Raw genomic sequence first — 26,602 nt, 5'->3', positions numbered from 1 at the left:
CAGAGACCAAAACACATCACGCCAAATGCAGAGTTCAATGGTGTTTATTAACACCTACTACGTGTTTCGGCATACGAAAAGCCTTGATCGCGTAAGTGAAAAAATGCATGCAAACACTCTTAATCAAGTTACAAGCCAGGTCATGGACACAAACAACGGACTCGGGAGCCCAGCCGATTGTTGGCAGACATCTAGGAATGGTAAACTGAACATGTGATTCAAGTGAATATTGAATGCTCGCAGTTCCTGTGTCTAATGCTTAGTGAATGCAGTGCCCGTACAAATGATACGATAAAGCGGAATGAATGTGAAAAGCTTCACACACCACGCAATTATGATGCCCAACGGGTACCATGGTAACCTCCGCGTACACACGCCCCCTTTTAATACGTCATATGGGACTCAAGGGTGCGGTTTCTGACTCGCATACAACCCGTCAGAACATCTAAATCGCATGGTTTTTATCCCTATAGCTCGATGGTAAAGTCTGGTATAACTCTAATGATTCAAGTTTAACCCCTTCTACGCTGATGACGAGCTGGGCTCGTCATGGCGTAGCCCGCTCGCACGCTGATGATGAGCCCAGCTCGTCACGTAATATGCGGTTTTAAAAAACTCAGCGTACGAGCGGAATTCCGCCCGCACGCATGCGGTTAAAGGAATTGAAAAGTACATAAAAATACGAATTTACATTTAAGTCTACGTTAATGACAACAATATAAGTCCAAGTGAGATAAATAAAGAATGAACTAAATAGCAAGCACATTAGTACGAAAATGTAAAGTTTCACATGCATATACAATTCAACTGTTCCAACATGGCGGCACCAAAAAATACTCAGTCTGCTTTCTATGTTGATGACCGAGTAAACTTAAATAGTTTGTTATGGTGACAGCAACTTGTGTGATCAAGCGCTCTGTGGAGTGCGAAACGCGTCACGTTGATTTATGAAGTAATAAATTCAACTTTTGTGGACTGGCACGTGGACTGTGGTTTTGTTTAACGACGCCCGAGTGCTCGCTAAGGAACGCCGTTTCAAAAGGATATATATATATATATATATATATTGCCCAACATCTTCCTCAGCGAAAGAAAGTAAGCCGCACACCAACAGCGGAGCCTTTGTATTTTTATTGTAAGTGCTCTCTCTCTCCCGGCAGTCCTAACATGTTTCGCTCGACCTTCGAGCTTTATCAAAGGTGCTCCGTGAGTCCTTGTCCTTTCAGCTGATGGAAACCATACTCCCATAATTTTTCCGTTTTAACACGCCCCCAATGGCTGCTAAGACTCCTGGTCTTTGTAGTCTATAGTGGTTCCCAAGCTGAAAGGTAATGTTTTTCAGATTCCAATTTTTACACAAAAGGTCCGTTGTGCCACTGTGAGCCCATTTTCAAAGCTCCCTGTGGTCCATTACCAAAGTCGGTCTTTGGCGTTCACCGCACTGCCCTTAACGTTTCCGTGACTCCACCTATGGTTCCCTTCGGGCAGGCATGGCGCTCTTTGCAGGAGGTGCGTAGCTTTATGGCAGAACCACGCCGTTACATATTGCCCAACATCTTCCTCAGCGAAAGAAAGTAAGCCGCACACCAACAGCGGAGCCTTTGTATTTTTATTGTAAGTGCTCTCTCTCACCCGGCAGTCCTAACATGTTTCGCTCGACCTTCGAGCTTTATCAAAGGTGCGCCGTGAGTCCTTGTCCTTTCAGCTGATGGAAACCATGCTCCCATAATTTTTCTGTTTTAACACGCCCCCAATGGCTGCTAAGACTCCTGGTCTTTGTAGTCTATAGTGGTTCCCAGTCTGAAAGGTAATGTTTTTCAGATTTCAATTTTTACACAAAAGGTCCGTTGTGCCACTGTGAGCCCATTTTCAAAGCTCCCTGTGGTCCATTACCAAAGTCGGTCTTTGGCGTTCACCGCACTGCCCTTAACGTTTCCGTGACTCCACCTACGGTTCCCTTCGGGCAGGCATGGCGCTCTTTGCAGGAGGTGTGTAGCTTTACGGCAGAACCACGCCGTTACATATTGCCCAACATCTTCCTCAGCGAAAGAAAGTAAGCCGCACACCAACAGCGGAGCCTTTGTATTTTTATTGTAAGTGCTCTCTCTCACCCGGCAGTCCTAACATGTTTCGCTCGACCTTCGAGCTTTATCAAAGGTGCGCCGTGAGTCCTTGTCCTTTCAGCTGATGGAAACCATACTCCCATAATTTTTCCGTTTTAACAAGCCCCCAATGGCTGCTAAGACTCCTGGTCTTTGTAGTCTATAGTGGTTCCCAGGCTGAAAGGTAATGTTTTTCAGATTCCAATTTTTACACAAAAGGTCCGTTGTGCCACTGTGAGCCCATTTTCAAAGCTCCCCGTTGTCTATTACCAAAGTCGGTCTTTGGCGTTCACCGCACTGCCCCTAACGTTTCCGTAACTCCACCTACGGTTCCCTTCGGGCAGGCATGGCGCTCTTTGCAGGAGGTGCGTAGCTTTACGGCAGAACCACGCCGGTACATATTGCCCAACATCTTCCTCAGCGAAAGAAAGTAAGCCGCACACCAACAGCGGAGCCTTTGTATTTTTATTGTAAGTGCTCTCTCTCACCCGGCAGTCCTAACATGTTTCGCTCGACCTTCGAGCTTTATCAAAGGTGCGCCGTGAGTCCTTGTCCTTTCAGCTGATGGAAACCATACTCCCATAATTTTTCTGTTTTAACACGCCCCCAATGGCTGCTAAGACTCCTGGTCTTTGTAGTCTATAGTGGTTCCCAGGCTGAAAGGTAATGTTTTTCAGATTTCAATTTTTACACAAAAGGTCCGTTGTGCCACTGTGAGCCCATTTTCAAAGCTCCCTGTGGTCCATTACCAAAGTCGGTCTTTGGCGTTCACCGCACTGCCCTTAACGTTTCCGTGACTCCACCTACGGTTCCCTTCGGGCAGGCATGGCGCTCTTTGCAGGAGGTGCGTAGCTTTACGGCAGAACCACGCCGTTACATATTGCCCAACATCTTCCTCAGCGAAAGAAAGTAAGCCGCACACCAACAGCGGAGCCTTTGTATTTTTATTGTAAGTGCTCTCCCTCACCCGGCAGTCCTAACATGTTTCGCTCGACCTTCGAGCTTTATCAAAGGTGCGCCGTGAGTCCTTGTCCTTTCAGCTGATGGAAACCATACTCCCATAATTTTTCCGTTTTAACACGCCCCCAATGGCTGCTAAGACTCCTGGTCTTTGTAGTCCATAGTGGTTCCCAGGCTGAATGGTAATGTTTTTCAGATTCCAATTTTTACACAAAAGGTCCGTTGTGCCACTGTGAGCCCATTTTCAAAGCTCCCTGTGGTCCATTACCAAAGTCGGTCTTTGGCGTTCACCGCACTGCCCTTAACTTTTCCGTGACTCCACCTACGGTTCCCTTCGGGCAGGCATGGCGCTCTTTGCAGGTGGTGCGTAGCTTTACGGCAGAACCACGCCGTTACATATTGCCCAACATGTTCCTCAGCGAAAGAAAGTAAGCCGCACACCAACAGCGGAGCCTTTGTAGTTTTTATTGTAAGTGCTCTCTCTCACCCGGCAGTCCTAACATGTTTCGCTCGACCTTCGAGCTTTATCAAAGGTGCGCCGTGAGTCCTTGTCCTTTCAGCTGATGGAAACCATACTCCCATAATTTTTCCGTTTTAACACGTCCCCAATGGCTGCTAAGACTCCTGGTCTTTGTAGTCTATAGTGGTTCCCAGGCTGAAAGGTAATGTTTTTCAGATTCCAATTTTTACACAAAAGGTCCGTTGTGCCACTGTGAGCCCATTTTCAAAGCTCCCTGTGGTCCATTACCAAAGTCGGTCTTTGGCGTTCACCGCACTGCCCTTAACGTTTCCGTGACTCCACCTACGGTTCCCTTCGGGCAGGCATGGCGCTCTTTGCAGGAGGTGCGTAGCTTTACGGCAGAACGACGCCGTTACATATTGCCCAAAATTTATTGTAAGTGCTCTCTCTCACCCGGCAGTCCTAACATGTTTCGCTCGACCTTCGAGCTTTATCAAGGGTGCAGAGCAGCGACTTGTAAGAGTATCCATACTTTCACCAGACATTACTGCTTGGATTCTTCGACACGCAGCAACTCTGCAGTGGGCCAAGCAGTATTGAGGAACCTGTTTCAGTAAGCAGTGAGCTTTCCCTCTCTTCCCTCCTTCCTTTTCCTTCATAAGTTCCTCGCACATTCTTTGATAGAATTTATGGATTTTGATTATTTGTGTAGGCATACTTAGGTATGTTATTTGCATATGAACTTTGAGGATGTCTTTGTTTGCCCTACTGCTTCTTTAATTGTGGTGTCTTAAGATTTCTTATAGTCTTCAAGTAAAAAAAAAAAAGGAGAGAAATCCGATTTAATGGAATGTTTTTTAATTTTCCTTTCTCTACTCTTATTGGTACACTGTTAATGATTGTACAGGATAACAAGAAGCAAAAAATGTGCTCATGACTGCTCGCTACTCTGATTCAAGCATGTGAATCTATACAAGTTCCAATACTGGAGTAAGAAAACAAGTTACTTACCTGTAACTTTAGTTCCCCAGTATTGGAACCTTTCATAGATTCACATGCAACCCACCCTCCTCCCCCTGGGAGAGCTCGACCTTCTGCATCTCTATGGTTACTCTGTGGCACTACGGCTATGAAAATCTGAAGGTGTGAGGTTTTTTCAGGAGGGTTCTAGAGGGTGAGGCTATTCTGATTGGTTGTTTATTTTATTTGGACTCTTTTACAAAAAGAGGTGTATATGTTACAAAACTGAAATGGGCCTAGGCCTGGTTTCTGGTTTGTAATGGCTTTGCATTGCTATTTGTATGTATACCGGGAACTCCCATCTCGACCACAGGGAGTGATTCAAGCTAAGAATCTATGAAAGTTTCCAATACTGGAGAACTAAAGTTACAGGTAAGTAACTTGTTTTCTTCTTGAGGGAATTCAATGCTTCTGTGGCCCCATGTGTGACCTGATCATTGTTGTGATTAAAATATGTGAAATTATATATTTTTTTAATCTGCATAATATTAACACAAAGAAATACTGTTGGGAGCTCGTAAACAATATTTTTAACTACTGTAAAACTATGTTTGGTGCATTGTATACAGCCATTGAGACCCTACGGGTATGTAGCGCGCTTTATAAGTGTCACTGATTGATTGATTGATTTAAATAACTATGTTAAGGCACCTGCTTTGTGAAGTTATGTCTGCCTGCTGGGCGCACGTTTTTGTCAAATCTTTTAGTTCGAGTCTTTCGTTCAGTCTGAGGCAGCAAGAGCAACTGAGCCCTTGCCACCTACTGCTCCAATCTTTAGGTGCTAGGTGCCGGGGCATGTTTCAGCAGATGCACATTTTGTTGCTGTATGAAGTTTCGGAGAGGCTTGTTTCAGGCATCTATACACTGTACACGAAAGGTCATCCCATCCCTTTTACAAACAGATGTAAGACTTCAAGCATAAGTACCGCTAACATTAACTAATGTTATCTTTCTTTCGTCAGGGTACACCCGCAAAACGTTATGGCGAAGTGTTGCACGCTGGACAGTGATGAGATCAAGGATAGGTGATCTGGTAATGTCAGTAAGGACTACTTGATTTCTGGCTCACTGTGGAGCAAGAATACACATTGGTGGAAAGATGTCCAAGAAAACTCGCAACAAGGCTGATAAGTCAGAGGTGGAGGTGGATGCTTTTCAGACTGCCAATGAAGAACTCCGGACTAAACTGACACATATCCAAATTGAAACCCAGCAAGAGAAAAATAAGGTGTGTATAATTATTGTACATTGAAATGATTCATCGCCTCAATTTGATTGTCAAATTAACACCACCTTGCCTTTTATGTAGCATTAATTATTTATAAATGTATTTTATACTTCACTAATGATAACATTCAGGTTACATGTAATTCCAATTCTACCTGTAAATGATATTTGTAATGAAAGGATATGCAGTAACATAGCACTTCACACCCTCAACCACTTTCCACTTCTTCTGCTAAAAGCTGATGACATTTCCAGGTGGGGAACAGCAGAAAAATGGGAATTACAACAGGAATCAGCAGAAGTAACTTGCCGGAGCTAATTCCACATTTCTGGGGGTCACCCCTAAGCAGCAAGTTGGAATACCCAGTATTCCTTTTATCTGTGTTATAGATTATTCCAGGTATGGGAATACAGCATCAGTATATCAAGAACCCTTGTAATGAGGGCCTAAGAAATCAGTGTAGGTTTAATTACCGTTGCGGTCACCATAAATGCACTTGATCTGATAGAGACTTCTAGCAGCAGATTCCTCACTTTAGAATATTCCCCAGGCTTCAGACTGGATCCCGAATTATTTTGTGAGTGGTACTCCTGCATGCTGATAAGTAGCGTAATTCGGCTCCGGGTGGCTGACATCAGTTCTTTTCTTTCTGTGCCAGTTAACGCAGATACAGAGAAGATCTACCCCAGTACTTTTTGACTGACCTTTTTTCATCACTTTTGTCAAAGATTGTGGAGACATGTCCCCTGTTGTGGCAAGGATGTTCGCAAAGAAGGCTGGCTTTAAGCCCTTTGGGGCCTCTCACCAGGAAATATAGGAGACTGATCCACAGCTCTACAGCCTTTGGTGTCTCCCGCATGACCACAACACCAAGACCTGCGTTAAGTGTCACGCCATGCACCCTAGGGCCTTGAGGGAGTGATCCCTCAAGGTCCTTGATGCTCAATGCGCGACACTGCAACGGTCTTGATCCTGATTCAAAGGAAGGTCGCGGAGCCATTCCGAGTGCTCGTCATCACAGTTGAAGTTGTCTCGACATTCGGGTAAGTCCCACAAGCATAAGAAGAACAAGAAGTCAAAGAGATCTACGAGTTTGCCCCGTCTGTTGAAGTCATCCGGCAATTTGAGGCTTTGCTCTTCGATTGAGCCTGCCCAAGAGCTGTCTCCACACATCGCAGAGTTTCCAGGAGCCGGAGCAACCGTCCCAATTCCGTGAATTTTTTTAGGCCATGCACCTCGTGTTTGGGCGGCCCGTCCCTGCTGGTGTGCCCATGGGCCCCACGAGTATTGGAGGGGCCTCTACGGATTTTCCAGTCGGGCCCCTTGGATCCAAAGACGGATCTGGACCAACGCTGTTCAAGCCACCTCAACTTACCCTAGCGCCTGCTCCATTATGAGCGTCTCTGCCTACGCTATTGCCGGTCCCATTCTCATCCCCGACTCTGACAAAGAGCTGGAAGGGTGTCTTTCGACACTGACTCTGGCGTCGACTGGAGGCATTCCTTCCAGTCTGGAGCCTGTGCCCTGTCCCTATGGGTAAGGACTTGGGAATGATTGGACCCTGATGAATACCAGTCCCTAGATGTTATTGAAGACACCAGGTGTGAGGATCAGGTGGCTGCCAGTGGACTGTACACCTCCCCCAGATACTGGCTTGGTCTCTCCTCCAACCGTGGCTATGGAGGAGGGGGCCTAATTTGCTATGGTGGTGAGGAGGGCGGCTGAAGTCCTGGGCCTTCAGCTGCCCTCTGTGCAGTCAAGATGAACGTCTTGATAGGAGTGCTTCAGCCAGGAGTGAACCCATTTGAATGGCTTCTCCTGTTTAATGAAGTCCTCTCGGACTCACAGCCTGATCCAAATCCTGCACTGTAGCTCCTGTGAGTAGCAAAATTGTCTGCCGCAATCACCCTGCCCTAGGTGACCCCAACTTCCTCAACCAGCACTTTATCCCTGGGAGCTTGGTGGTCCAAGTCTCCACTTCCAAATTAAATCCTGGCCCATTCCCTACCACTCCACCGCCTGAATACCCTGGGAAAAAAAGTTTTCTTCCGCCAGTCTAGCACTGTATTCGGTGGACACCGTACGCCTTTTGGCCAATACACCCATTCACTCTGGGACTTAATTGCGCAGGAGCTGCTTATGGTCTCTGAGGCGGCTCGAGCCATACTCTTCCAAGCTAATGCTGATGAGAGGGATGCAGCTAAGTTTGCCATACTCTGTAGGCAGGATGCGACCAACTCGCTAGGGAGAGTGGTTTCGTCGTCAGTGGCCCTTGGCGCCACTCCGCCTCATGGAAAAACTACTGGCTTTCCAGGGGATATCCAGACTTTGCTCATGGACATGCCCTTCATTGTTCCGTCTCTTTAGAGAAACAAGGCGGACTCAGTGCTGGAACCCTTTAGGACAGCAGAGCTACAGTAGGTCGTCGGGCTGTTCCATGGACCCTCGCCAAACACAGTCTGCTTTTTACTTCTTTTGTGGCCATGGAACCTAAGCTGTGGCCAAGCCCGCCCAGCCACCACAGCCTGCAGGTATCCGAGCGCTTGCGTGGCCGAGGACACAGTACCCACTGACTTCATGTTTCATGTAGCCAGAGGTCAGGCTTGTCCACCTCATCCCCTTCCCGGGCAATCGCAGCCTCAAAGCCTCTTTAGTTTGCCCTCCAACCATCATGGGCATCCAGTGAGAGTCAGAATACTTCATCACCTGCAACACTTGAGGTTGACAACATCCGACCTTTGGGATCTCCAGATTGTCCAAAGGGGTTACTTTGTACCTTTGTGACCACTCCTCCAGCCATGCCTTCCACTTGAAACAGGCTGACAGAGGACCAACTATCCTTACTCCACCAGGAAGTGATGGCTCTCTTAGCCAAGGGAGCCATAGAGAGGGTGCCGGCATCAGAAGTAGGTTGTGGTTTTTATTCCTGCTACTTCCTGGTGCAAAAGAAGGACGCAGGCCTTCATCCTATCCTAGACCTGCGTACTCTCAATTTCTTCGTGAAAAAAGTTGAAATTCAAAAGAATAATTCTCGCTCAAGTCCTGTCTGCCCTGGACCTGGGTGACGGATGGTAGCATTGGAGTTGCAGGACGCATACTTCCACTCTCCCGTCCTTTCTGCCCACAGACGTTACCTGCGGTTCATGGTTGGCTATGAGCATTTTCAATTCACTGTGCTCCCATTTGGCCTACCAGTGCCCCATAGGTGTTCAGCAAGGTGATGTTGGTGGTTGCAGCTCAACTGCGGAGATCAGAGTGCCAGTCTTCCCCTATCTTGACAACTGGCTGTTGTAGGCGAGCTTGGGCCAGACGTTTGTCTCCCACCTCCAGACTATGGAGGACTTCCTGCTTTCGCTGGGGTTCACGATCAACATATCAAAGTCACACCAGACCCCTTCTCAGATGTTCCCTTTCATCACAGCTGCTCTGCACAGCGTGCAGTTTTGGGCATATCCTCCCAAGCGGGGAGTCCAGGATAATCAGGATACCGATATTTCAGCCTTTGTCATAGATTTCTAGGAGACTGACTCTGAGACTGTATGTGATGCCTGCCCGCTGGGCAGTGGGCGCAGCATCAGGGGAATCTCTGCAACATGGTCCAGAACTCAGAAGGCACAGCAAAAGACCTGCAGTGGTGGCTGACGAACTGCTATTGGATCAGCGGCAGACCCCACTCCTTTCCTCAGCCAGACCTGACGGTAGTGACGGACACAGGAAAGATCAACGTATCAATAATTATAGGCCACAATAAGCACTATAATGAAAAAAAAGTCCAGCCGGACTTTGAAATTTATTCAATGTTTGAATATATTAAATCAGACGAACCAACAATTAAACAGTGGGACACAATCCTGCATCCACAATGCTACACATACAATCAAACAGTACAAATACCTGGGGTATTTCAGGCATATAAAAAATAGGAGCAAAAAGGAAATTTAAAGTGGATTTGCTTCACATATGTGGAAAACATACGGTTTTAGGCACATAATAGTACACTATTGTTTAAACCACATATCATGTCGACGGCGTTTCGATCCTATTAGTATTAGAGGATCATCATCAGGACATTCATTGCTTGCCTGAATGAAAAAAGCCTGTATTGACAGGAAGGAAGGGGACATATAACATTTCATTAACCAACTGTGTTACTCACAGGACTTTTCAACGCAAACTCATGCCAAGTTTTAAGGTGCTAATTGGTCATTCAGGTGAGCAGGTGTCAACCAACCTGTGCCAACCATACACGGCGCAGTGTAGAGCAAGCCATGCCACGCTCGAAATCTATGCCATGAACAAGTTGTGTTCAAAGTGCCTATAGCATGCCCTGGGTGAATTCTGTCAAAATAGTGAAAGGTCTAAGCCGTTAGTGAACGTCCAACAATTAATGCAGCAAGGTGCTTGAACTAATAAAAGGTCCAGGCCGTTAGTGTACGTCCAACAATTAATGCAGCAGGGTGCTTGAACTAATATAAGGGGGAGCGTGTAAGTATCGTAAATGCCAAAACCCTTGGAAAGGGCCGCTAATTTACATGGGCATTTTATTAGGTCACTGACCATGTCATGAGTGATGTAATACGTGACGTCATCAGCAGTGCATTGCAGGCGCGCAAGTTATAGTGAGTCCAACTAACTATAACGTGGGAATTTCAATGGTTTTATGTCAGTAAAATTTCCAGCTAACTATAACTGGCGTGAAACCTATGGTTTTTTCAGTGAATATATATATATATATATATATATATATATATATATATATATACACACATATATCATTTTTTACCATATCAATGCAGCCCCCAATGGAGGCTAAACAATGTAGTTGCATATATAAAACAGTTGCATTTGCCAATCTATAAAAGACAAATGAGCACTTAAACTCTGTCTTTTAATGAGTAAAACACTCAAAACAGGCAAAAATTACACATAGAAGACATTGTTAGCCTACAGGTTGCATTGCAAACCAATAGCATGGAAAATGAAAGCATTTTCAACAAAAACTGGCACCGTGCCTTTAAGGCAGCCATGACCCCTAGCTTCCCATCATGCCTCAGGGGTGACAGTTGGGTTAGTTGCTCTTTCCGGCTCCTTCTGTCAGGACCCTAGATTCAGAGCTCTCTACTTTTTTGGCTTTTCAGTCAAAAATTCTCCTTTTTTCTGAGTTTTCTTTGCTTTACTCTACGTCTTTTGGCATTTGAGTGCAGGATAACCCATTTTTTTGTGACAGAAGCAAACTTTTTCTGTCAAAATGCATTCTTTATTCGATCCTTGCCCTGCCTGTGGCAAGAAGAAGGCCAAGACAGACACACATGAAATGTGTATCCTGTGTCTGCCTGATTCCAACTCTCCTTCCTCATTTCCACACTGCAGGAAGCTGTCTAAAAGAACTCTCAAAGACAGGGAGAGAATCAGGATTTATGGCCTCTCAGAAAGAGGTAGGTCTCCTGTGAAGTCGAAGAAAAGGGCGCATTCGACGTCGAGGAGCAAGGTCCTGGTATGTTCACCTTCGGCGTCGGGCTCGACGTCGAAGGCTCCGGCGGCGGGATCGTCATGGAGGGACCGAGCGCAGGAGCGCCGGTCTTCGTCCAAGGCCAAGTCCCTGTCGGCGTTGGAACAGCCATACAATAGGAGTCACAGGGGGAACAAGGTCAGGCCGGCCCCCACTCAAACCAATATCAACAAAGAAGGGCCTCACCTTAATTGCACTTATCCTGAAAAATACACACAATGCATTATGATTTTAACACATATTTGAGAAGCGTGGCTCAATAGTTAGAGCGATACAGAAAAGGGGGTGGTGATGAACAGAGTGTCTGAATTAAGCAGACCACTCTTACCCAGTCCAAAGATCAGGGCTTGATCCACCACCGTTTTTTAGCTCACTGCACCATCCCAGCTCAGAACCTGGCTACATGCAAATTAGTCTGTTCCTGTCCCAGTGCATGATGGGAACAGGGCAAACCAAACTACCAAGCCAATTCTTATACTGGGAAGGAAACAAGCTTCCGGGGACCGGTGTCTGGCATTTCAGCCGTCGTCCGCCCGGCTTGCTTGAATCCTGATGGTGCAGTGAGCAAGGGACTCATGTCTGAGTATACCCTGCCACACCTATAGTGGCCAAAAACGATACAGAAAAGGGGGTGGTGATGAACAGAGTGTCTGAATTAAGCAGACCACTCTTACCCAATCCAAAGATCAGGGCTTGATCCATCACCGTTTTTAGCTCACTGCACCATCCCAGCTCAGAACCTGGCTACATGCAAATTAGTCTGTTCCTGTCCCAGTGCATGATGGGAACAGGGCAAACCAAACTACCAAGCCAATTCTTATACTTGGAAGGAAACAAGCTTCCGGGGACCGGTTTCTGGCATTTCAGCCGTCGTCGGCCCGGCTTGCTTGAATCCTGATGGTGCAGTGAGCAAGGGACTCATGTCTGAGTATACCCTGCCACACCTATAGTGGCCAAAAACGATACAGAAAAGGGGGTGGTGATGAACAGAGTGTCTGAATTAAGCAGACCACTCTTACCCAGTCCAAAGATCAGGGCTTGATGCATCACCGTTTTTTAGCTCACTGCACCATCCCAGCTCAGAACCTGGCTACATGCAAATTAGTCTGTTCATGTCCCAGTGCATGATGGGAACAGGGCAAACCAAACTACCAAGCCAATTCTTATACTGGGAAGGAAACAAGCTTCCGGGGACCGGTTTCTGGCATTAATTCCAGAAATCTGTCCCCGGAAGCTTGTTTGATGATGCACTGGGCCAGGGACAGACTAATTTGCATGTAGCCAGGTTCTGAGCTGGGATGGTGCAGTGAGCTAAAAAACGGTGATGGATCAAGCCCTGATCTGTTGACTGGGTATGAGTGTTCTGTTTAATTCAGATACTCTGTCCATCACCACCCCCTTTTCTGAATCGTTTTGTCCACCATAAGCGTGGAAGGGTATCGTCAGATGTGAGTCCCTTGCTCATTGCACCATCAGGATTCAAGCAAGCCTGGCCGAAGACGGCTGTAATGCCAGAAACCGGTCCCCGGAAGCTTGTTTCCTTCCCAGTATAAGAATTGGCTTGGTAGTTTGGTCTCACCTGTTCCCATGATGCACTGGGCCAGGGACAGACTAATTTGCATGTAGCCAGGTTCTGAGCTGGGATGGTGCAGTGAGCTAAAAAACGGTGATGGATCAAGCCCTGATATGTTGACTGGGTATGAGTGTTCTGTTTAATTCAGATACTCTGTCCATCACCACCCCCTTTTCTGAATCGTTTTGTCCACCATAAGCGTTGAAGGGTATACCCAGATGTGAGTCCCTTGCTCATTGCACCATCAGGATTCAAGCAAGCCAGGCCGAAGACGGCTGTAATGCCAGAAACCCGTCCCCGGAAGCTAGTTTCCTTCCCAGTATAAGAATTGGCTTGGTAGTTTGGTCTGTTTTGTTCCCATGATGCACTGGGCCAGGGACAGACTAATTTGCATGTAGCCAGGTTCTGAGCTGGCATGGTGCAGTGAGCTAAAAAACGGTGATGGATCAAGCCCTGATCTATTGACTGGGTATGAGTATTCTGTTTAATTCAGATACTCTGTCCATCACCACCCCCTTTTCTGAATCGTTTTGTCCACCATAAGCGTGGAAGGGTATAGTCAGATGTGAGTCCCTTGCTCATTGCACCATCAGGATTCAAGCAAGCCGGGCCGAAGACGGCTGTAATGCCAGAAACCGGTCCCCGGAAGCTTGTTTCCTTCCCAGTATAAGAATTGGCTTGGTAGTCTGGTCTGCCCTGTTCCCATGATGCACTGGGCCAGGGACAGACTAATTTGCATGTAGACAGGTTCTGAGCTGGGATGGTGCAGTGAGCTAAAAAACGGTGATGGATCAAGCCCTGATCTGTTGACTGGGTAGGAGTGTTCTGTTTAATTCAGATACTCTGTCCATCACCACCCCCTTTTCTGAATCAATAGTTAGAGCGGCAGACCCTGATGCAGAGGTCTGGCCCGGGACCAGGGTTCAATTCCCGCCTCAGCGGCTCTTGGACTCAATCTTCCCGGACCTGATAATTCTCGCCTCGGTGCCTAGTCTAATCATGAGTCCCACTCTATGACTCTGGGCAATAGCTTGCTAAGTCTCCACAACGGCCCCAGCAGCGCTTGGCTGCCTGGCTTCACCATGGGGGTGCCCAGGAGTGGACATCTCACAGGAAAGCCAGGAAGGGTTCCACAGTGGTATGAATACAGCGCTACGAGACCTCTGGGTAGAAGGCGCTATATAATTACACACATATTTACATTTACATCATTTAGTTATTACCTGATGGTTACCACGCTACCGCTTACCTGCAACCATCAATGTACTGAACCCTGTGTCATGTGATCATGTGTCTGCGGAACGGCTATTCAATGTCTAGCCCCCTTCGAAAAATAAAACAAATCAATAAAAACAGGGTGAGCTGATTACTTCAACCGCTGTTATCAGACCTCTCCAACATCTCGCCCTCAGTCTGAAGTATACATTTATTTAAGTCCTGTGGTCTGGGGTATCTTGTATTCCATTAATTCTGTCTCTCCATCTTTTTCAGATCCAAAAACCAATGCCCTGCAAACTCTTCATGCATTCCGAATATTCTCGCTACATTCACCAGGATGCCTGCCAACCAAGCCTGTCCCTCGCTCTCATGTCACATACCTGTGTAGCTAGCGGGCGCCCAGATTCTTACCAGTGCCGAATCCCACCGGCGTGTATGAAGCTCCAGCATCATGCTCATACCGCTGTGAGACTATACACACCTCGTAGCCACGCCTTGGCCTTACATCGGCTGCTGGCATATACGTGCTGACGTCAACAACGGTGGCGGCCATCTTAGGACGGGATAAGCTGCCATATGCCACTGAATAAAGTTTTTTCAAAATCCACTCATCACTTTAAATCCCTAGTTGGAACAGCGCGAAGATCCTCCGCCGTCGACTATGCAGTCACAATCGTCATTGAGGTCATTGCCGCCGAGACAGATGTTATCTACTTCGACGTCGAGACGAAAGTCTCCGTTGAGGTCTCACCGCAGATCGCCGTCGAGACAGATCGTCGGACATTTTTTCGTCGACATCAAGGCATCGAAGCAGGGCCTTCCATCGACGCCAAGACATTCGATGCCCCTCTGTTTAAGGAACGAAGCTTGACGTCTAAGTGCAGCCCTCCATCGAAGGACCGAAGTCCGACGTTGAGGCGTAGCCCTCCTTCGAAGGACCGAAGTTCGTCGTCGAGGCGTAGCCCTTCTTCGAAGGACAGAGGCACGACGTTGAGGCGCAGCCCTCCGTTGAAGGACCGAAGTTCGACGTCGAGGCGCAGCCCTCCGTCGAAGCGTAGACGTTCAGCGTCAAGACACAGCCGGAAGTCGAAGAGGCCCAGATCGACGTCAAGGCAGGTGTCGCCTTCGAGGCATCACTCGACGTCGAGGCAGGAGTCTCCGTCGACGAGAACAGCTCCGTTGGCACAGTCGACGTTGAGGCACAACACTCCCTCGGGGGATAGAAGATCAGGATCGATGTCGAGACATTGATCTCCGTCCAGACGTTCAACACCGGGGCACACGGGCTCCAGATCTGCGTCGAAGCAAAGATCCACTTTACGAGCGACGTCGAGACAGAGGTCTCCATCGGTGCAGCCCCAACAAGCCTCTCTCAGTCTCCTGCATCAAATTCGAGAGCAGGATCTCACCGGTCCATAGCCAGTACTCCAGAAGTGGTTATCTCCTCTTCAAGCAGCCACAGTTTGCAGTCGGATTTCCATCAGGCTGCAGAAGCTCGCCAGGAAGTGGGGAAGTCTCCTACACGTTTCCCGGGTAGGGCGCAGAGGCACCCATCTGTACATCTTTCTCCCAGATGGTTGCAACCCCTAAACCATTGGGCTGTGCCTACAGGTGTGACAGAGTCTAGAAGAGAACCAAGCTCAGATCTCCACTAGCTTGTCTGGCGCAAGAGGTAGATAGGACACCTCCAAGAGAAAGAGCGCGTAATCGTTCGCCTGCTCCAGCGCCTAGGGGGAGGTCAAGATCTCGCTCCCATGTACCAACACCTAGAGAAAGATCAAGATCTCATGGCAGAAGAAGGCACAGGTCTCCCACTCCTTCTACCTTCTCATCATTTTCCGCAAAGACTCATCATTTTCCTCAAAGAGAGACTATTGGCCCACTCTTACAGATAGCCCACCGTCAAGAATATCTCCAGTGGATGACCTAAGCACGTTCCAGGACGTTTTGGCTAGGGGGCATCCAAGCTTAACATTTCCATGCCTGTTCAGGAGAGTACCTCTTCAGTCATTTTTGAAACACTGAATCAGAGAGCCTCCTCTTGGCCATTACTGCCTCTGGTCCCGGGACTGCTGAAACCAGTTATGGAGATTTTTCTCACACCAGCCACCCTCAAAACTGCACCAGCAAGAATACTTAAGAAATATCGCCCGTCGGTGGATGATACCGAGTTCTTAAAATCAGATCCAAAACCGGACTCAGTGATTGTGGCTGCGGCTAGAAAAACTCATTCAGTGGTCTCCTCGTCCACAGTCCCAGACAAGGAGAGCAAAACGCAGGACTCGTGGGGTAGGAAAGTATGTGGTACCTCCTCATCTATGCTCAAAGTCTCCAGTGCGTCAGCTCTATTGGGAAGATATGATAGAGCACTATGGAATTTTCTGCAACGGTTCTCTGAGAAACTACCCAAGGAGGACCGTAAAGACTTTGAGGAAGTCCTGCAAGACGGCAGCTAGGTGGCTAACCAAGTAATAAGTGCAGCGGCTGATGGAGCGACGCTCTCAGCGTATTCATACGCCCACAGAATTTGTTCCAGGAGATCTTCATGGCTTCGCCTAACAGCTCTGAAGCCAGAGGCACAATCCAGAATTGTCAATTTGCCATTTTCCGGATCTTTGCTGTTTGGACCTCACACCGATGAGGAAATGGCGCGGATGAAGATCGAACTTGATACCCTGAAGGCGGTAGGATTTGAGAAAAAGAAAGAGTTCCGTCGTCGCTACCGCAACACTGACCACCCATCATTCCAACAGAGGGTTCAAACCCCTCATTGGCAAAAGAACCAAAGCCAACAAGGTCAGCAGAGATCGCAATTTCAAAATCATCAATCTAACAGGGGAGGAGGAGGGAACCGCCAGTCCACCACCTCTACCAAGCCCCCAGCAAACAAATGAGTCTCTGCTTCCTCCAGTGCCGTGCACCGCTCCAGTAGGAGCAAGTGTGGCGAATCATGTACAAGAGTGGTTAAGCATCACAAAAGACCAATGGGTGCTGACCATCATTCAAAATGGGTACTCTCTGCGTTTCCGGCGTCGTCCTACCTCAATCCCTCCGGTAGCAACATCAAATTACCAGATCAACATACTGAGGAGAGAAGTGGGCATCCTTCCCCAAAAATCAGCTATAGAGAAGGTTCCACAGCCACAAAGAGGTTGAGGAGTGTACTCCAGATATTTTCTGGTGAAGAAAAAAGGCTAAAAGTCGGAGTGCACACCCATTTTGGATCTAAGAGCACTCAACAAGAACATCAAGCGAGAAAAATTTAGCATGCTGGCTCTCCAGCAAATATATCCTCACCTTTGAGAGGGAGATTGGATGTGTTCGATTGATCTGCAGGATGCCTACTTTCATATACCGGTAAGTCATCACCATCAGCAATATCTGAGATTTGTCGTCGGAACATCCCACTATCAGTTCAAAGTACTGCCCTTCGGGCTAAAATCAGCTCCCCGGGTGTTCACAAGTGTATGGCCGTGGTAGCAGCTGCTCTGAGGCGCAGGGGCATCTTCGTCTATCCTTATCTGGACAATTGGCTGATCAAGGGTCCAACCCCTCAGAGAGTCAGAGACCATTTCCAACAGTGTCTACGACTCTGTCAAAGGCTGGGCCTGCACGTAAACTACCAGAAGTCAACGGAACAACCCACTATTCACTATTTGGGAGCACTAGTAGATTCCAAACAAGGAAGAGTGTTTACTTCGGAGGAGAGACAGTCATCCCTCATACAAAAGTGCAGAAAAATTCTAAAAAGCAACTGGTCGACGGTGCGACAGATAGCATCAGCACTCGGATCGATGGCATCCTGCATTTTCCTGGTACCCAATGCCAGGTTGAAAATGCGTCCTCTTCAGCAGGATCGGAGGACAAGTGTGACCAGAGGTCTTCTCGCTGGGAAGACAAGATCTGCTTATCCGTGGGTGCCAAGGCTTCAATTCCATGGTGGATGAACAGAGACAACCTGGAGGTAGGAGTTCCGTTCCATCAATCTCCTCCGTCTCAGACTCTGATCACGGACACCTCTCTAAAAGGATGGGAAGCCCACATGGGTTCTCTTCAGACACATGGCCTATGGTCCTCGAGGGAGCAATTGTACCATATCAACATGTTAGAGCTCAGGGCGGTGCATCTGGCTCTCAAGGCCTTCCTACCTTTGATTCAGGCGAGTTCCATTCTAGTACAAACGGACAATACCACCATGATGTACTACTTGAACAACCAGGGGGGAAACTCGTCCGAGGACTCTGTCGTTGGAAGTGCAGTCCCTGTGGAATTGGCTGCTGAGGAGGAAGCTATCCATCACAGCAGTTCATCTGCCGGGGGAGCAGAATTCACAAGTGGACGCTCTCAGTCGCCACTTCGCAGAGCAGCAAGATTGGGTCATCTGCGACAAAGTGCTCAATGTCATTTTCCAAGCTTGGGGTCATTTAAGTATAGACCTGTTTGCAGACGACGAAAACAAAAAATGCCAAGACTTCGCCTCAAGATACTACCGACCAGGATCGAGGGTGAATGCCCTTTTGATCGACTGGTCCGGGGCATGTGTGTAAGCCTTTCCACTACTGCCTCTCATCCCGAAAGTGGTGACCAAACTGTCATACTCGGACACCACAATGATTCTGATTGCTCCAGAGTGGCCAAGACAGTGGTGGTACACGGACCTTCTACATATGTCACTGAAGCCACACAGGAGGCTGCCGTGCAGACCGGACCTGCTGTCCAAGATGAACGGGAGGATCCATCATCCCAACCTTCCATCACTGAGCTTGGCTGCATGGCATCTAGGTCTATTTCCAGACTGTATGTCTATATTGAAAGAGGCAAGGAGACCTTCCACCAGGCACTCCTATGCTTGTAAATGGAAACGCTTCTACATGTAGTATGTGCAAAATAAATGTAGTCCCACCAAGGAGCAGGAGGATGTAGTTTTACCATATCTACTTCACCTAGCCAGAGCAGGTTTGAAATACTCCTCTATTGAAGTGCACCTAGCGGCCATTACGTCTTATGGGCGTTCGCCTTCTCAACCCTCCATTTTCAGTTACAAGTGCTGAAGGATTTCCTTCAGGGCCATAAGAAGTTATATCCTCCAGTGCGGCCTCCTTCACCTCCTTGGGAACTGAATTTGGTGCTGTCCAGACTGATGGGTCCACCTTTTGAGCCTATCCACAAAGTGACCTTGCAACACCTTACGCAGAACGTCGTCTTCTTGGTGGCTATCACCTCAGCGCATAAGGTGAGCGAGATTCAGGCCCTCTGTTCCAAAGAGCCCTATCTGGTTTTCCATCTCAATAGGGTGGTGCTCAGAACTCATCCGTCCTTCCTCCCCAAGGTAGTGTCGGATTTTCATGTAAGTCAAACAATATCACTCCCGACCTTTTTTCATAACCCCTACAACCCAGCGGAGAGGGCCCTTCAATCACTAGACCTTAAAAGGGTTTTGAAGTTCTATCTTGAGAGGTCAATGTCTATAAGAAAGTCTGATCACCTCTTCATTAATTATGGGTCGGTTAGAACAGGTTTCCCAGCAACAAAAAGGTCCATCTCCAGATGGATAGTTTAATGATTAAACTAGCCTATCAGTTAGCATGGAAACCACTTTTGTCCGCTCCGAAAGCTCATTCCACAAGAGGAAATGCAGCCACAACGGCTTTCCTCAATAATGTACCGCTCTCCGAGATATGCAAAGCAGCTACTTGGAGATCAGTACACACATTTACAAGAGACTACTGTCTTGACTCAGATACCAGAGCGGACACTCAAGTAGGACAAGCCTCCTTGAGAAATCTGTTCAACAGCTGATTTTTTTCGGTTGTTGTGGTTTGAATCACTCTGTGCTCTCATTTGTCTGCAGGTGGTTGATAGGCTTGCTATTCTATTCAGTGCTTATGACTATTGATGAGGATCCCCTGGAAGAGAAGGATAGGTTACTTACCTGTAATCCAAGTTCTCTTCCAGGGGTATCCTCATCACAGTCATAAGCAACCCACCCACCTTCCCAGACAAATTAGTTTGTTTCTGTTTCTGAAGTGTTAAAGATATCTTTGGGCCCTGATCTTCAGGGTTATGCAAAGAACAACTGACCCAACTGTCACCTCTGAGGCATGATGGGAAGCTAGGGGTTATGGCTGCCTTACAGGCACGGTGCCAGTTTTTGTTGAAAATGCTTTCATTTTCCATGCTATTGGTTTGCAATGCAGCCTGTAGGCTAACAATGTCTTCTATGTGCAATTTGTGCCTGTTATGAGTATTTTACTCAAAGTCAAAGTCAAAATATGCTTTATTCGATTTTGTAAAAGTATAAAATCATAAAAGCCACAATTTAAAAAAGAAGCAATATAATACATACATATTTCCTTTACAGTTCATCAGTCACTTGTATAATAAGAATACACGTCATCAATTTCATTTTTGTCTAAAACAGAGTATACCAATAAAAGACAGAGTTTAAGTGCTAATTACCCTCATGTGTCTTTTATAGATTGGCAAATGCAAATGTTTTATATATGCAACTACTATGTTTAGCCTCCATTGGGGGCTGCATTGATATGGGAAAAATGATATATGTGTGTATATATATATATATATATGTAGGGCTTTACATATGTGGTTTCCATATATAGTTTTTTTTATTATTTCCGGGGTCCCCGCACATGGGTGGGAATATTCAGTGCTTATGACTTTGATGAGGATACCCCTGGAAGAGAACTATTGCCTGTGGCGCCTAGAGAACTAGGATTACAGGTAAGTAACTTATCCATCCCAGCAAGACCTGGAAAGGAAGCGTCGATCGGCGGGGCACCATGGCGGTCCGGTTCTAGGGGCCGTCCTCCGAGAGCGAAGCCACCGGAGACTCCGCTCCGGGTCCTGCCTCTACCTCGCAGGGAGCTGCTGCAGTTGACCTGAGGAGGTTTTAGACGGAGGGGGCAGTGGACCAAGCGGAGTCCCGCTCCTTCCCCCAGGATCCATTGGAAGCAAAGAGGACGGCTTGCAAGGCATCCAGCAGTATGTGTAGCACTGACTTGTCCCAAGGGCCCGAGAGGAACGGGAGAGCAAGGGGAAGCAGCGCTCTCTCTCTCCCTGCCCGTAACGGCCGCCGCAAAGAAAAGCCAGGTGAAGAGCCGATCTGGCGTCACCCTACGTGGCCAGTGTAGCAGCTGCCCTGCGTGGTAGTGGGCAGCTGCCGGAGTGACCCTTGGCCTCGGAGCCCTACCTTTAGGCAGATGCATTGGTGAGTTTCGGCCGCTCAGGTAAACCTCGACGGAGGTCCCTGAGACTTGGTGGAGGGAGGAACTTCCACACGAGTACTGGCATGGCCAGGAGGGGTCCTGTTACTTTGGGGGACTACGGGATTGTGGCACCCTTTCTCCCCTTACACATCGCGCATCAGGGTAAGTGATAGGGGTTCTGCCCAATGCCTGATGTAAGCCTGTATGTTGGACTAAGTGCTACAGTTGGGACAGTCCATCACCATACCAGCATTTATTTTCCTGCTGCATCCCTCACAAGAGGAGAGACTCCATTGCCTTGATTCCAAGAGAACTTTAAACTTCTGCATTGCACGGACGAAGGGGCATCGTGTTGATGATCAGCTGTTTGTGGGGTTTTCCGGTTAACAAAATTTGAAATGTAGCACATAAGAGTTCTGTGTCAAGGTGGATGGTCCTATACATTAAGACGTGCAGTACGGTAGCCAATAAAGAACCTCCAGAAGGCTATGAGCTTATTCACCCAGAGCCAAGACCACTTCAATGACATAGCAAGGAGAGTTTCTGTCTTGGACATCTGTGGAGCTTCAACGTAGTTGGGTATAACTTTCTTGCCTGGTCTTGAAAGCCAGGTCCACAGAGAGGGTAATTTTGGCCGCTCGCTCAGTCATGCAGGGCTTGTTGATTGTAGTCCACTCCTCAGTCTCTTCATCTGTTTGGAGGTACTGCTTGAGTATCTACGAGAACGTCATATGCGTTTAAGTGGAAGAGGTTTTTTCTTTGGTGTAGGGAACATCACTTTGATCCTACAAAGGTGCAGGGGGATGTCATTCTCCCTTAACTTCTGTATCTAGCAAGATCTGGCTTTAAGTATGCTTCTATCAGGGTGCATTTATCTGCCATTACGGCATACAGGAAGTCGCCTAACCAGTCCTCCTTTTTCCAGATGCAGGTGGTCAAGGACTTCTTGCAGGGGTTAAAGAAAGTGTATCCCCCTGTTCGAAACCCTTCTCCTCCGTGGGAGTTGAACCTGGTGTTATCAAAGTTAATGGGCCCTCCTTTTGAGCCAATCCACAGAGCTTCCTTGCAGCATTTGTCTTGGAAGGCCGCTTTTCTGGTAGCAATTACATCAGCGGGCAGAGTAAGCGAGATCCAAGCACTGTGTGCCAATGAGCCTTACACTGTTTTCCACCATAACAGAGTAGTCTTAAGGGCACATCCTTATTTTCTCCCTAAGGTGGTGTCTGATTTTCACATCAATCAGTCCATTTTCCTGGCATCTTACTTCTTTGATCCAGCGACCCCAGCTGAACGGTCGCTTCATTCCTTAGACCTCAAGAGGGTACTGAAGTTCTACTTACACAGTACCAAGGCAATAAGGAAGTCAGATCAATTGTTTGTTAATTATGGCGCCATGAGAACAGGCTTCCCGGCCGCTAAGAGGTCCATTTCGAGATGGATTGTTTCATGCATTACCTTAGCTTACCAGCTGGCAAAAAGGCCCTTACCTTTACCTCCCAAGACGCATTCCACCAGGGGGAAAGCGGCCACTGTGGCTTTCTTGCATGACGTCCCTATGTCAGAGATTTGCAAGGCCGCAACCTGGAAATCAGTTGATACTTTTACTAGGCACTACTGCCTAGAATCTGATTCCAGGGCTGATGCTCAAGTAGGCCAGGCCTCCTTGAGAAATCTGTTAGGATAGTGGTTTCCTCTATCCTAGCTTGGTTTTTACTAAGCTTACTGATCACGTTTTCTGTGTTCTCCTTTGCCCGCAGGGAGATAAGGTGAGGCTCGCTATTCTATTATAATGCTTATGACTATTGATGAGGATCCCCTGGAAGAGAAGGATTAGTTACTTACCTGTAATCCTAGTTCTCTTCCAGGGGTATCCTCATCAAAGTCATAAGCAACCCTCCCGCCTCCCCGGGCAAAGGACTGTTTTAATTTGGAGATTTTTAACCTCCTGGTTCAATGGTTTTTTCAGTCTCCGCAAAGAACAACTGACCTAACTGTCACCCCGAGGCATGATGGGAAGCTGGGGTTCATGGGTGCCTTAAAGGCACGGTGTCAGTTTATTGCTATGCAGCTACAGGTTAGATTTTCCGTCTTTTTAGACTGTGTATTTGCAATGCAGCCTGGGAGCTTTCTATGCTTTCAGTGTTTTATTAGAATTTCTACTGCTTTCAAAGCATTAAAACAGTTTCTAAACAAACTTTGTTGTTCTTTATCATGTTTCTAATGCATGTTATTCATGTATGGTGGAAATTCTTTACAGCATGATTCAGCTCTGGTGTTTATTAGGCTGCAATTGCTTATTTATATATATATTGACTTGGGGGCGGGAGCATACTCACCTTCCAATGAGGGTGGTATTGGACACTTCAAAGGTGCAGGTGGGGTCATCACGTGACAGCAACAGCAACTGAAGAAGGCTATTCGCCGAAATGCATTTTGCCTCGCTGTCCACTATTAAGCGGCTCCTGCAAAGTTCCCATTTGTGTCCTCTTCTCCTTTCCCACTTGAGAGGGGTGCGGTTTCTTATATATGTATATATATATATATATATGTATGGTTATACATATGTGGGGCACATATAATATAGTGTTTCCGGGGTCCCGCGCATGGGCGGGAATATTCCAATGCTTATGACTTGGATTAGGAATAGGATACCCCTGGAAGAGAACTAGGATTACAGGTAAGTAACTAATCCTTTTCTTAACAAGCTAGAGCGCACATCAAAGCGTTTCGGCCTACTGCTTCCAACTATGCATACAGAATGTTTCTTGTATGACTTTAAAGATGTGGCTCAAAACTCAGTGAGGTCAATACCAATCATAGATTACATTTGGCATGAGGGACTTGGGTTAATAAAGGCTCCACATCTATAGGGCAGTGGTGCCAAAACTTGATAAAACAAGCATTTACAATGCAATCGGTCTCGCCTTTGGGACCTTATATGTATTTAGCTATGCAGCACATTAGCCTGCGTGCTGAAACATCTACTGTTCGTTAACATGGAGGGAAAGTAAGCACCAAACTGCGTGACACGCCAGGTATGGGAACACATGGAGAGAAATATTGCCTTTCAGCAGGAAATGGTATAGTCCAAAGCTCTGTTTTTTAATATAAAATCATGGCCTTTGGTGGTCTTATCACTGAAAATACAAGATTCGAAAAAAATATTGTCTATGGGTGCTCGTGGAAGAAACCTTCTATGGACTGGAATATAGAAAATGCTAAAGTGATTCTGGTATTTTACTGACCTCTGCTGGTCGTTTTCTATCAAGAAAGTTAAAAAGAGGCAGTTGCCAGAAAAAACTATAAAAGATTGTCCCTCAGCAGAAAGCAATTCTGGTTCTTTTCTATCAAGACAGTTAAATAGAAGCAGTTGGACAGAAATAAAAGTCGCAAATCGGAAGCAGACAAGTCCTAGGGCTGATCCCCAGAGCCCACAAAGTACATACATGTATAAGTATATACTAAAGTATATACAAGAGGTCTCGAATGCTCAACATAAAAATATAGGGCACCAAAGAATGTGCCACATTGTCTGATTAGTCATCCTAGGCCTGATTTTGTTATCATGCAGGCAGCACAGAGACAGGCTAAGAATCCATCTTCTCCATGCTCGGCTCCACCTGATAAAGAAGACCGTGGACTCATTAACAGCCGGAAGGGTTTACGACTATGGCTGCGACTGCAATGAGAGCCTCTAATGCCCTAGCAATTCTAGGAAGATATGACGGCCAAATGTGGTCTTATCTGTCAGCGTTTATCGTGAATCTCCCCGACACAAACAGAAAGAGGCAAGAGAGATACTTGCGGAAAGGTAAGAAAGGTAAGAAAGCCTCCGGGAGATTGACACAGCAATGGATATCTCCTCCACTGCTTTCCGTTAGATGGCGGGGGCAGCATTGTTGGGGTGCAAGTTCTGGCTGAAGACTACTTCTTTCCGTCCCAAGGTGCAGGCGAACATCTTAGACATGCCATTTTGTGGCAAAAACCTGTTTGACAAGCATGTGGACAAGGCCCTCCAGTCCATTAAATCAGATACTGAGACGGCCCACTCTCTGGGTTCACTACAACAAAGACTTTTTCTTCCTTCCGAGGAGGAAGAAGCAGGGTTCAGTTTGCGCCACAACCATTATTCCAACACGCCTGAAATCAGCCATATAATAAACAGGGATTCCTTTCCACCTATCTGTCACAGACAAACTACAGGGCTGTTGCAAGTTCCAACTATGCTCGACAGTTTGTTCGCAGATGCCCTCCAGCTGGAGAAAAATCTCAAGATGCCTCATTGAGACAATGATATGTCCCTGATACCAAAATACCAAAAAGGGTCAAGGCAGCAGACCAGGTCAAGCACTACTAGTTCTGTGTTTCTAAGTTCTGGGTGGTGCAAACTTCTTCCTACACCTGCTACCAATAGGTGTTTAGGTCAAAGATACAAAAGCAAAAATGGAAGGTGCACACAATTAGAGTCCAAAGGAAGGATAGTGTATTGTTTATCTTCTTCTTTATTTAGCAGTTTTTTTCAAATACAGGCACAGCCAACGCGTTTCGTTCCATTAGCCTTGTGGAACTTCGTCAGGGCGAATTGATTCAATTTTGGGATTGGAATCTATTCAGACCCACCTTGTGGATCACACAATAGCAAATTCTGGGTCTTCAAAGGCATGTAACCTTCGTTTATTCAGAGAAGGTATTGAAAACTGGATACAAGTGGGTACGCCCAGTAGGTGTTCTCATGCTATATCCCGCAGTGTTCAAAGTAAAAAGTAACTAGGTATAAAGCTGGTTCAAGGTGGGGTGGACATTCGCAGGGAATCTAATATTCGCAACGATAATTTCTTGCTCTTCCCTCAAATGTCAGGCTCCAGTACGGGCATAAATTCAAAAAGAAGAGGTCGCCGGTCCGTCTCGTGGCGGCGTCCCGGGACGCCGCCACGAGACGTTACACGAAATTGGAGCACCCGACTGCAGGTGCTCAGTGGTTATTACCACGAACACCGAGTTTTACTACGGACCGGCGACCTCTTCTTTTTGAATTTATGCCCGTACTGGAGCCTGACATTTGAGGGAAGAGCAAGAAATTATCGTTGCGAATATTAGATTCCCTGCGAATGTCCACCCCACCTTGAACCAGCTTTATACCTAGTTACTTTTTACTTTGAACACTGCGGGATATAGCATGAGAACACCTACTGGGCGTACCCACTTGTATCCAGTTTTCAATACCTTCTCTGAATAAACGAAGGTTACATGCCTTTGAAGACCCAGAATTTGCTATTGTGTGATCCACAAGGTGGGTCTGAATAGAT

The 26,602-nt window shown here is 47.0% G+C and overlaps 1 protein-coding gene across 1 annotated transcript in view; it reads left to right on the top strand.

Moving 5' to 3' along the window:
* The window catches only part of LOC147725440 (janus kinase and microtubule-interacting protein 1-like), a 1,438,523-nt gene that overhangs the window by 445,384 nt on the left and 966,537 nt on the right, over positions 1–26,602 (top strand). The window contains exon 3 of the mRNA XM_086964109.1: positions 5,505–5,770. Coding sequence (XP_086820235.1) covers positions 5,642–5,770 — 129 coding nt within the window. The 5' untranslated portion in view covers positions 5,505–5,641. The remainder of the gene's footprint in view (positions 1–5,504; positions 5,771–26,602) is intronic.

Source organism: Lissotriton vulgaris, chromosome 3_2 (assembly GCF_964263255.1).
Source record: "Lissotriton vulgaris chromosome 3_2, aLisVul1.2, whole genome shotgun sequence".
Lineage (NCBI taxonomy): Eukaryota > Metazoa > Chordata > Amphibia > Caudata > Salamandridae > Lissotriton > Lissotriton vulgaris.
Note: the sequence above shows the minus strand (reverse complement) of the source record. Positions and strands in the feature narration are given on the sequence as shown.